The 12788-nt window shown below is 43.5% G+C and overlaps 1 protein-coding gene across 1 annotated transcript in view; it reads left to right on the top strand.

Moving 5' to 3' along the window:
* Positions 1–12788, top strand: part of LOC120066501 (zinc finger protein aebp2-like) — a 67827-nt gene that overhangs the window by 30369 nt on the left and 24670 nt on the right. Inside the window, exon 6 of the mRNA XM_039017914.1 lies at positions 7221–7288. Within this exon, the coding sequence (XP_038873842.1) occupies positions 7221–7288 (68 nt within the window). The remainder of the gene's footprint in view (positions 1–7220; positions 7289–12788) is intronic.

Here is a 12788-nt window from a genome sequence, read left to right as displayed (position 1 = left end):
AGAGAGAGAGAGACTGGGAGGGAGAATATAGGGGAGAGAGAGACTGGGAGGGAGAATATAGGAGAGAGAGAGACAGGGAGGGAGAATATAGGAGAGAGAGAGACAGGGAGGGAGAATATAGGAGAGAGAGAGACTGGGAGGGAGAATATAGGAGAGAGAGAGACTGGCAGGGAGAATATAGGAGAGAGAGAGAGACTGGCAGGGAGAATATAGGAGAGAGAGAGAGACTGGGAGGGAGAATATAGGAGAGAGAGAGACAGGGAGGGAGAATATAGGAGAGAGAGAGACTGGGAGGGAGAATATAGGAGAGAGAGACTGGGAGGGATAATATAGGGGAGAGAGAGACTGGGAGGGAGAATATAGGGGAGAGAGAGACTGGGAGGGAGAATATAGGAGAGAGAGAGACTGGGAGGGAGAATATAGGGGAGAGAGAGACTGGGAGGGAGAATATAGGGGAGAGAGAGACTGGGAGGGAGAATATAGGGGAGAGAGAGACTGGGAGGGAGAATATAGGGGAGAGAGAGACTGGGAGGGAGAATATAGGGGAGAGAGAGACTGGGAGGGAGAATATAGGGGAGAGAGAGACTGGGAGGGAGAATATAGGGGAGAGAGAGACTGGGAGGGAGAATATAGGAGAGAGAGAGACTGGCAGGGAGAATATAGGAGAGAGAGAGACTGGGAGGGAGACAGAGAGCGAGGAGGAGGAGGGTGAAGAGGAGGTCCAGGTCAGATGGAATGGGAAGGAGGGCTGACCGGTTGGGTAAAAATGACAAAACGAGCATCCATCCATTGTCCTACTCTCTGACCCGTATGGTTAGGTCCACAGCTGAGGGCCAGCCAGGGAGGCTGTGTGTCTCCCCAAGGGCCATCCAGACTCACCCTGGCCTGGGGAGAGGAGCAGGGCTGTAGCCCTGGAGGGGTGGAGGAGTGGAGGTCCTGGGAAGGTGTCCAGTGGACTTCCGTGTGTGTGTGTGTGTTTTCAGTTTGTGTGTGTGTGCGTGCACATGCATGTGCATGTGTGTGTTCCCTGTGTGTGAGCCTTGATGTTTACAAAGTCTTCTCATGCTTTGTTGATTTCAAAAAAAGCTTTTGACTCAATTTGGCATTGAGGGTCTGCTATACAAGTTGATGGAAAGCGGTGTTGGGGGAAAAACATACGACATTATAAAAAACACAAACAACGAGTTATAAGAAAACACTATCTACGGTGCATTCAGGAGGTATTCAGACCCCTTGACTTTTTTCCACATTTTGTTACGTTACAGCCTTATTCTAACATGGATTAAATTGTTAGTCTTTTTTCCTCATCGATCTACACACAATACCCCATAATGACATCACAATACCCCATAATGACATCGCAATACCCCATAATGACACAGCAAAAAAACAGTTTTTTATAAATATTAGCAAATTCATAAAAAAATGAAATGTCACATTTATAATAAGTATTCAGACCATTTACTCGGTACTTCGTTGAAGCACCTTTGGCAAAGATTACAGCCTCGAGTCTTCTTGGGTATGACGCTACAAGCTTGGGCACACCTTGAAGAATCTCAAATCTAAAATACATTTTGATTCGTTTTTTGGTTACTACATGATTCCATATGTGTTATTTCATGGTTTTGATGTCTTCACTATTATTCTACAATGTAGAAAATAGTAAAAAATAAAGAAAAACCCTTGAGTGAGTAGGTGTGTCCAAACTTTTGACTGGTAGTGTATATAATGAATATGAACCCGGGTGGGTTGAGATTAATACATATAAAAGCACTAAACCTGTCTCTAAAAGCTTCACTTGTATAAAAGTTGTACCTTTTTTTTTTTACCAAAATAGTTCTCAAGTAGATTACTAAGAAAAGCTCATCCATTGTTTAAAAATGGCCTTTTGCCTTTGTGCAGATTGCCATGTCTCATTTTCGATTAATTGAAAATGAAACCTTGTTCAAAGTATCTTTTTCAAACAAGCATTGCACAGCTGGTTACAATTCCAATTTCATCCCCATGAAAATATAGAACAAATATTATGGTTGAACTCAAATGCGCTCCTTGATAAAATACCTGTATTCATGGAAAATATGTTTAAAAAGGGTATTTTGTTTTTAAAATATATTGTAATGGTAGAGTTACAGTGGGGCAAAAAAGTATTTAGTCAGCCACCAATTGTGCAAGTTCTCCCACTTAAAAAGATGAGAGAGGCCTGTAATTTTCATCATAGGTACACTTCAACTATGACAGACAAAATGAGAAAAAAAAATCCTGAAAATCACATTGTAGGATTTTTTATGAATTTATTTGCAAATTATGGTGGAAAATAAGTATTTGGTCAATAACAAAAGTTTATCTCAATACTTTATATACCCTTTGTTGGCAATGACAGAGGTCAAACGTTTTCTGTAAGTCTTCACAAGGTTTTCACACACTGTTGCTGGTATTTTGGCCCATTCCTCCATGCAGAACTCCTCTAGAGCAGTGATGTTTTGGGGCTGTTGCTGGGCAACACGGTCAGTCCCAGTTCAACAGCTCAGACACGAGACTGGTCTACAGACAATCACGGATTATAAAGGGAAAACCAGGCCCGTCACGGACACCGACGTCTTGCTTCTGGACAGGCTGAACACCTTCGCTCGCTATGAGGATAATACAGTGCCACCGACGCGGCCCGCTACCAAGGACTGTGGGCTCTCCTCTGTGGCCGACGTGAGTAAGACATTTAAACGTGTTAACCCTCGCAAGGCTGCCGGCCCAGACGGCATCTCTAGCCGCGTCCTCAGAGCATGCGCAGACCAGCTGGCTGGTGTGTTCACAGATGTATTCAATCTCTCCCTATCCCAGTCTGCTGTCCCCACATGCTTCAAGATGGCCACCATTGTTTCTGTTCCCAAGAAAGCTAAGGTAACTGAACTAAATGACTATCGCCCCGTAGCACTCACTTCCGTCATTATGAAGTGCTTTGAGGGACTAGTCAAGGATCATATCACCTCCAGCCTACCTGACACCCTAGACCCACTTCAATTTGCTTACCGCCCCAACAGGCCCACAGACGATGCAATCGCCATCACACTGCACACTGCCCTATCCCATCTGACCAAGAAGAATACCTATGTAAAAATGCTGTTCATTGACTATAGTTCACCATTCAACACTATAGTACCCTCCAAGCTCATCATTAAGCTTGAGGCCGCCCCCAGGTGGTGAAGGTAGGGAACAACACCTCCCCTTCGCTGATCCTCAACACTGGGGCCCCACAAGGGTGCGTGCTCAGCCCCTCCTGTACTCCCTGTTCACCCATGACTGTGTTGCCAAGCACGCCTCCAACTCAATCATCAAGTTTGCAGACGACACAACAGTAGTAGGCTTGATTACCAACAACGGCGAGATGGCCTACAGGGAGGAGGTGAGGGCCCTCGGAGTGTGGTGTCAGGAAAATAACCTCACACTCAATGTCAACAAAACAAAGGAGATGATCGTGGACTTCAGGAAACAGCAGAGGGAGCTCCCCCTGTCCACATCGACGGGACAGTAGTGGAGAAGGTGGAAAGTTTTAAGTTCCTCGGCGTACACATCACTGACAAACTGAAATGGTCCACCCACACAGACAGCGTGGTAAAGAAGGCGCAACAGCGCCTCTTCAACGTCAAGAGGCTGAAGAAATGTGGCTTGTCGCCTAAAGCCCTCACAAACTTTTACAGATGCACAATTGAGAGCATCCTGTCGGGCTGTATCACCGCCTGGTACGGCAACTGCTCCGCCCACAACCGTAAGGCTCTCCAGAGGGTGGTGTGGTCTGCCCAACGCATCACCGGGGGCAACTACCTGCCCTCCAGGACACCTACAGCACCCAATGTCACAGGAAGGCCAAACAGATCATCAAGGACAACAACCACCCGAGCCACTGCCTGTTCACCCCGCTATCATCCAGAAGGCGAGGTCAGTACAGGTGTATCAAAGCTGGGACCGAGAGACTGAAAATGACTGTTAAATAGCCATCATTAGCACTGAGATGCTGCTGGCTATATACACAGACTTGAAATCACTGGCCACTTTAATAAATGGAACACTAGTCACTTTAATAATGTTTACATATCTTGCATTACTCGTCTCATATGTATACACTGTATTCTATTCTACTGTATCTTAGTCTATGCCGCCCTGACATTGCTCGTCCATTAAATGTAAATATTCTTAATTCCTTTAGTTAGATATGTGTGTATCGGGTATATGTTGTGAAATTGTTAGATATTACTTGTTAGATATTACAGCACTGTTGGAGCTAGAAACACAAGCATTTCGCTACACCCGCAATAACATCTGCTTAAACACGTGTATGTGACCAATAACATTTGATTTGAATTGAAAAAATAAATAAAAAGGGAAAGAGATGGAAAATGAGGGAAAGTGTGAACCAGATGGGGAGGTGGAGATGCAGGGAGAGAGAGAACAGGAAGAATGGGACATAGATGTTCCAAAAACACAAGGCTAAACTAAGATCAAGTACTCTGTGGTGGGGAGAGATTTGAAGACAGGGGAGTGTGGAGTGATTCTACATCTCACTTTCTCTCTTCCTCTCCTCTCTCTCTCTTCCTCTCCTCTCTCTCTCTCCAGCTCCCATTTTCTCCCTTGCTCTGTCCCTCTCTCTGTCCCTCTCTCTGTCCCTCTCTCTGTCCCTCTCTCCCTTGCTCTGTCCCCCTCTCCCTTCCTCTCTCCCTCCCTCTCCTCCTCCTGTCCTTAAACCAGTTTCCATGAATGCCATTCCCCTGAGTCGGAGGAATCATTTCAGATATTCTCGTGCGTAAGAGAAGTTGTTCACATGTGAGCTCATTCTCAACACTATAAATAGACTTAACCAAACAAAAAAAAAGCGTTTATATCTGTGCCTGTTTTTGAGAATCCTAGTTATTTTTCTACCCACCCTCCGTGGCCTACACCCCACTGACAATGTTTGTGTGAGTGAATTCCAGATTCCATAACTGTGTTACTGAAACTGTAAAAATGTTTGATCAACTGTTTTTGAAAAGAAAAGTGTGCCAACTGCTCAAACAAAACGTATGATTGGCTGTTCTTTTTTTTTGTGGGCGATGGATGGATTCCTTAGCCTGGTCCTAGGTCTGGTCGTGCTCTTTCCAACTTTTATGTTCATTGTCATGCCAAACAAGACAGAGTTGGCATGACAGCACAAACAGATCTGGGACCAGGCTATAGATTTCTGGCCTGTGTATGACTGCATGGACATCACCTCAGTAGGATGAAACATGATGAATCAGTCAAGTGGAATGTCCCCAACCCCAATACAGGATGTGATCCTGTTAACAGTAGTTCCTCTGCATGATGGACATTCTCCACAGACCTCTGAGTTGTTTATGATGGTAATTGCTCCCTGTCTCTTTCGGCTCTTGCGTCCGTTTCTGGCACCATGGAATGTGTAACTATGTGATAAGATTTCCAGCTTTAAACAGCCCTGGAATGGCTAGTCTGAGATATTCTGAGATCTCTGGCTTCTGTCTGTCTGGATTGCGGAATGCTGCTTACTGTACAGTACTTCACAGACAGGGGAATGCTGCTTACTGTACAGTACTTCACAGACAGGGGAATGCTGCTTACTGTACAGTACTTCACAGACAGGGGAATGCTGCTTACTGTACAGTACTTCACAGACAGGGGAATGCTGCTTACGGTACAGTACTTCACAGACAGGGGAATGCTGCTTACTGTACAGTACTTCACAGACAGGGGAATGCTGCTTACTGTACAGTACTTCACAGACAGGGGAATGCTGTTTACTGTACAGTACTTCACAGACAGGGGAATGCTGCTTACTGTACAGTACTTCACAGACAGGGGAATGCTGCTTACTGTACAGTACTTCACAGACAGGGGAATGCTGCTTACTGTACAGTACTTCACAGACAGGGGAATGCTGCTTAATGTACAGTACTTCACAGACAGGGGAATGCTGCTTACTGTACAGTACTTCACAGACAGGGGAATGCTGCTTACTGTACAGTACTTCACAGACAGGGGAATGCTGCTTACTGTACAGTACTTCACAGACAGGGGAATGCTGCTTACTGTACAGTACTTCACAGACAGGGGAATGCTGCTTACTCTACAGTACTTCACAGACAGGGGAATGCTGCTTACTCTACAGTACTTCACAGACAGGGGAATGCTGCTTACTGTACAGTACTTCACAGACAGGGGAATGCTGCTTACTGTACAGTACTTCACAGACAGGGGAATGCTGCTTACTGTACAGTACTTCACAGACAGGGGAATGCTGCTTACTGTACAGTACTTCACAGACATGGGAATGCTGTTTACTGTACAGTACTTCACAGACAGGGGAATGCTGCTTACTGTACAGTACTTCACAGACATGGGAGTGCTGCTTACTGTACAGTACTTCACAGACAGGGGAATGCTGCTTACTGTACAGTACTTCACAGACATGGGAATGCTGTTTACTGTACAGTACTTCACAGACAGGGGAATGCTGCTTACTGTACAGTACTTCACAGACAGGGGAATGCTGCTTACTGTACAGTACTTCAGACATGGGAATGCTGTTTACTGTACAGTACTTCACAGACAGGGGAATGCTGCTTACTGTACAGTACTTCACAGACAGGGGAATGCTGCTTACTGTACAGTACTTCACAGACAGGGGAATGCTGCTTACTGTACAGTACTTCACAGACAGGGGAATGCTGCTTACTGTACAGTACTTCACAGACAGGGGAATGCTGCTTACTGTACAGTACTTCAGACATGGGAATGCTGTTTACTGTACAGTACTTCACAGACAGGTGAATGTGAAAGAGATTCCATCCCGAAATAGCACTGTTATGTTAATTTACTCATTCATCCTTATCAAAGGTTTTCCACTTCCGTCTGTCTTTGGTCATCTTCTTCACTGAGCCCCAGCTCTGCTGATGTCTTGAAGTGCAGTCCCCATCGTTCTCTACCATGTGACGTGTTTTCGAAATGACTTTTATCGTCTTGTTGGATGTTACAGTATTTCTGTCATGAGTGTTTACAACCTGCCATTTTGTTTCTGTTCTCTGCTTCTATCCTCAAAATATTCTGGGTTTTCTTACTTCTCCTGTCTCCAGGTGATGGTCATTGCTCTCTGTCCGTATTGTGTTTTTAGAATTACTTTTAATCGTTTTAGGAGTATTATCTTCAGTATTCGTGAGCCGGTCTTCTTCTTCTCCTCTCAGGTGATGGCCAGGAGGAAAGAGGGCTCTGGGAAGGTCAAGGTGCTGCTCCACTGGACTCCTGAGGACATGTGAGTATTATTGACTGCCTATGACTACTGAGGGGTGTACTACAAAGCAGGAGCAAGAAGTTACCCAGCTAACTTGCCTAAATATTCTGTTTAAAAAATATATATATATTGAAAGATGAGCTTGAAATGGGCATGCTTGGTCTAATTGACTCAACAACCAAAAGCACATATTTCTTAATTAATCAGAAAATCAAGTAGGTTGTTTATCGGAGTTAGCTGGCTAACTCTATTCAATTTGTTGTTATTTAGCCAGGATAGTTCACTCAGCTATAGTCACTATTTAGCCAGGATAGTTCACTCAGCTATAGTCACTATTTAGCCAGGATAGTTCACTCAGCTATAGTCACTATTTAGCCAGGATAGTTCACTCAGCTATAGTCACTATTTTAGCCAGGATAGTTCACTCAGCTATAGTCACTATTTTAGCCAGGATAGTTCACTTAGCTATAGTCACTATTTAGCCAGGATAGTTCACTCAGCTATAGTCACTATTTTAGCCAGGATAGTTCACTCAGCTATAGTCACTATTTAGCCAGGATAGTTCACTCAGCTATAGTCACTATTTTAGCCAGGATAGTTCACTCAGCTATAGTCACTATTTTAGCCAGGATAGTTCACTCAGCTATAGTCACTATTTAGCCAGGATAGTTCACTCAGCTATAGTCACTATTTTAGCCAGGATAGTTCACTCAGCTATAGTCACTATTTAGCCAGGATAGTTCACTCAGCTATAGTCACTATTTTAGCCAGGATAGTTCACTCAGCTATAGTCACTATTTAGCCAGGATAGTTCACTCAGCTATAGTCACTATTTTAGCCAGGATAGTTCACTCAGCTATAGTCACTATTTAGCCAGGAGAGTTCACTCAGCTATAGTCACTATTTAGCCAGGATAGTTCACTCAGCTATAGTCACTATTTAGCCAGGATAGTTCACTCAGCTATAGTCACTATTTAGCCAGGATAGTTCACTCAGCTATAGTCACTATTTAGCCAGGATAGTTCACTCAGCTATAGTCACTATTTAGCCAGGATAGTTCACTCAGCTATAGTCACTATTTAGCCAGGATAGTTCACTCAGCTATAGTCACTATTTAGCCAGGATAGTTCACTCAGCTATAGTCACTATTTTAGCCAGGATAGTTCACTCAGCTATAGTCACTATTTTAGCCAGGATAGTTCACTTAGCTATAGTCACTATTTAGCCAGGATAGTTCACTCAGCTATAGTCACTATTTTAGCCAGGATAGTTCACTCAGCTATAGTCACTATTTAGCCAGGATAGTTCACTCAGCTATAGTCACTATTTTAGCCAGGATAGTTCACTCAGCTATAGTCACTATTTTAGCCAGGATAGTTCACTCAGCTATAGTCACTATTTAGCCAGGATAGTTCACTCAGCTATAGTCACTATTTTAGCCAGGATAGTTCACTCAGCTATAGTCACTATTTAGCCAGGATAGTTCACTCAGCTATAGTCACTATTTTAGCCAGGATAGTTCACTCAGCTATAGTCACTATTTAGCCAGGATAGTTCACTCAGCTATAGTCACTATTTTAGCCAGGATAGTTCACTCAGCTATAGTCACTATTTAGCCAGGAGAGTTCACTCAGCTATAGTCACTATTTAGCCAGGATAGTTCACTCAGCTATAGTCACTATTTAGCCAGGATAGTTCACTCAGCTATAGTCACTATTTAGCCAGGATAGTTCACTCAGCTATAGTCACTATTTAGCCAGGATAGTTCACTCAGCTATAGTCACTATTTAGCCAGGATAGTTCACTCAGCTATAGTCACTATTTAGCCAGGATAGTTCACTCAGCTATAGTCACTATTTAGCCAGGATAGTTCACTCAGCTATGGTCACTATTTAGCCAGGATAGTTCACTCAGCTATGGTCACTATTTAGCCAGGATAGTTCACTCAGCTATGGTCACTATTTTAGCCAGGATAGTTCACTCAGCTATGGTCACTATTTTAGCCAGGATAGTTCACTCAGCTATAGTCACTATTTAGCCAGGATAGTTCACTCAGCTATAGTCACTATTTTATTTAGCCAGGATAGTTCACTCAGCTATAGTCACTATTTAGCCAGGATAGTTCACTCAGCTATAGTCACTATTTAGCCAGGATAGTTCACTCAGCTATGGTCACTATTTAGCCAGGATAGTTCACTCAGCTATGGTCACTATTTTAGCCAGGATAGTTCACTCAGCTATAGTCACTATTTAGCCAGGATAGTTCACTCAGCTATAGTCACTATTTAGCCAGGATAGTTCACTCAGCTATAGTCACTATTTAGCCAGGATAGTTCACTCAGCTATAGTCACTATTTAGCCAGGATAGTTCACTCAGCTATGGTCACTATTTAGCCAGGATAGTTCACTCAGCTATGGTCACTATTTTAGCCAGGATAGTTCACTCAGCTATAGTCACTATTTAGCCAGGATAGTTCACTCAGCTATAGTCACTATTTTAGCCAGGATAGTTCACTCAGCTATAGTCACTATTTAGCCAGGATAGTTCACTCAGCTATAGTCACTATTTAGCCAGGATAGTTCACTCAGCTATAGTCACTATTTAGCCAGGATAGTTCACTCAGCTATAGTCACTATTTAGCCAGGATAGTTCACTCAGCTATAGTCACTATTTAGCCAGGATAGTTCACTCAGCTATGGTCACTATTTAGCCAGGATAGTTCACTCAGCTATGGTCACTATTTAGCCAGGATAGTTCACTCAGCTATAGTCACTATTTAGCCAGGATAGTTCACTCATCTATAGTCACTATTTTCCAGGGAGTCATGGAGTCCATAAAAACATCAAACTTAGAAAGCATACAAACCACATGGTATACATGTAAAACACTCAACATAGTTACATAACATTCATATTGCTCTGACTCTGAGGGGGCTGTATTGATAAATGGTCAATGGGCGTGTGTGTGTGTGTGTGTGTGTGTGTGTGTGTGTGTGTGTGTGTGTGTGTGTGTGTGTGTGTGTGTGTGTGTGTGTGTGTGTGTGTGTGTGTGTGTGTGTGTGTGTGTGTGTAGTTTATGGCTCCATTTAATTTTTCCATCCTCTGTGTTGACCCGTCATCCTTGCTGGGTCTAAATCTGTCCAGATTTCCATCTTAGTTGTGCTAACATTGGTTATGGAACAGGGTGTCCAAAAAATAATACGGTTTACGATTGAATACTACAGTACTTACCAGAGGTGTGGACTCGAGTCACATGACTTGGACTCGAGTCAGACTCAAGTCACAAATATGATGAGTTGCAACTCGACTTGGACTTGAGCCTTATGACTCCACCTGACTTGATCCCCTCCCCAAGCTGACTTGATACCCTCCCCAAACTGACTTGATACCCTCCTCAAACTGACTTGATACCCTCCCCAAACTGACTTGATACCCTCCCCAACCTGACTTGATACCCTCCCCAACCTGACTTGATACCCTCCCCAACCTGACTTGATACCCTCCCCAACCTGACTTGATACCCTCCCCAACCTGACTTGATACCCTCCCCAAACTGACTTGATACCCTCCCCAAACTGACTTGATACCCTCCCTAAACTGACTTGATACCCTCCCCAAACTGACTTGATACCCTCCCCAAACTGACTTGATACCCTCCCTAAACTGACTTGATACCCTCCCCAAACTGACTTGATACCCTACCCAAACTGACTTGATACCCTCCCCAAACTGACTTGATACCCTCCCCAAACTGACTTGATACCCTCCCTAAACTGACTTGATACCCTCCCCAAACTGACTTGATACCCTCCCCAAACTGACTTGATACCCTCCCCAAACTGACTTGATACCCTCCTCAAACTGACTTGATACCCTCCTCAAACTGACTTGATACCCTCCTCAAACTGACTTGATACCCTCCTCAAACTGACTTGATACCCTCCCTAAACTGACTTGATACCCTCCCCAAACTGACTTGATACCCTCCCCAAACTGACTTGATACCCTCCTCAAACTGACTTGATACCCTCCTCAAACTGACTTGATACCCTCCTCAAACTGACTTGATACCCTCCCTAAACTGACTTGATACCCTCCCCAAACTGACTTGATACCCTCCCCAAACTGACTTGATACCCTCCCCAAACTGACTTGATACCCTCCTCACCTGACTTGATACCCTCCCCAACCTGACTTGATACCCTCCCCAAACTGACTTGATACCCTCCCCAAACTGACTTGATACCCTCCCCAAAACCAAATATTAAAAATGATGCTATTAAAAAAGTGTGCAGCGCATCAACTCTTCATTTAACGGATTACAGTTTGAATCGGACGGCAGCCAATCAAATTGTGCCAGCTGAGAAAAAGTTGTGCGTGGCAGTGCAGAGGAACGTCGGCGGGTGAATTCAGATGGATCCCTTGGAAAGATGATACCCAAAATTATTATTTTCGGATATAAAGACTACGCTGTATCAACAAAAAACAGATTGCAACTTGCAAAACATGCGGAAAGAAAATGACAGACGGAGGCGCAACAACTTCCAACTTTGTTCGACATTTGAAGCTGCACAAAGAACGGTAAGTCGTGGCTAATATAGCCGACAGCTATATATTTTATTACTTTACTGGTGTATCATGTAAACTACAGTAACGTTAAATCAATGAGCCTCCACACAGTCGGTCAGTGTGGGAACGTGATCATTGCACCCAGATTGAGCTACAACTGGTTAGGCCGTTGGAAGCCTAAATCCTGCCTGATGTTACTGCTGTTCCTAAAACCATTGGCATACATTAGTCTACTGTAAACACACTGTGTGTGTGTGTGTGTGTGTTAAGGTTGGGCGATTGTGTACAAGTCCACATCGCCTGATTACGATCCTCGATCGCTATTGGGGGGGGGGGGGTCTCTCTTATGGCTACCCATGTATTTCCATGGAAATATAACGTTTATTTGGAAAGTAATAAATATATTTTTTTACAAGCATTCATGATTTGCGTAAATGTAATATACTAACTATTACTCTTGACTATGTAGACTACTACGGTTCATTAACGTATCATTGTGACTATGTAGACTACACTAATACGTGTGTTCATTAAACAGTATCATTGTGACTATGTAGACTACTACGGTCATTAACAGTATCATTGTGACTATGTAGACTACTACGGTTCATTAACAGTATCATTGTGACTATGTAGACTACTACGGTTCATTACATTATCATTGTGACTATGTAGACTACTACGGTTCATTAACAGTATCATTGTGACTATGTAGACTACTACTGTCATGTTCATTACAGTATCATTGTGACTATGTAGACTACTACGTCATGTTCATTAACAGTATCATTGTGACTATGTAGACTACTACTGTCATGTTCATTAACAGTATCATTGTGACTATGTAGACTACTACGGTTCATTAACAGTATCATTGTGACTATGTAGACTACTACTGTCATGTTCATTACAGTATCATTTGGACTATGTAGACTACTACGGTTCATTAAAG

This window comes from Salvelinus namaycush, chromosome 21 (assembly GCF_016432855.1).
Source record: "Salvelinus namaycush isolate Seneca chromosome 21, SaNama_1.0, whole genome shotgun sequence".
NCBI lineage: Eukaryota > Metazoa > Chordata > Actinopteri > Salmoniformes > Salmonidae > Salvelinus > Salvelinus namaycush.
This window is presented reverse-complemented; position numbering and strand designations above follow the sequence as displayed.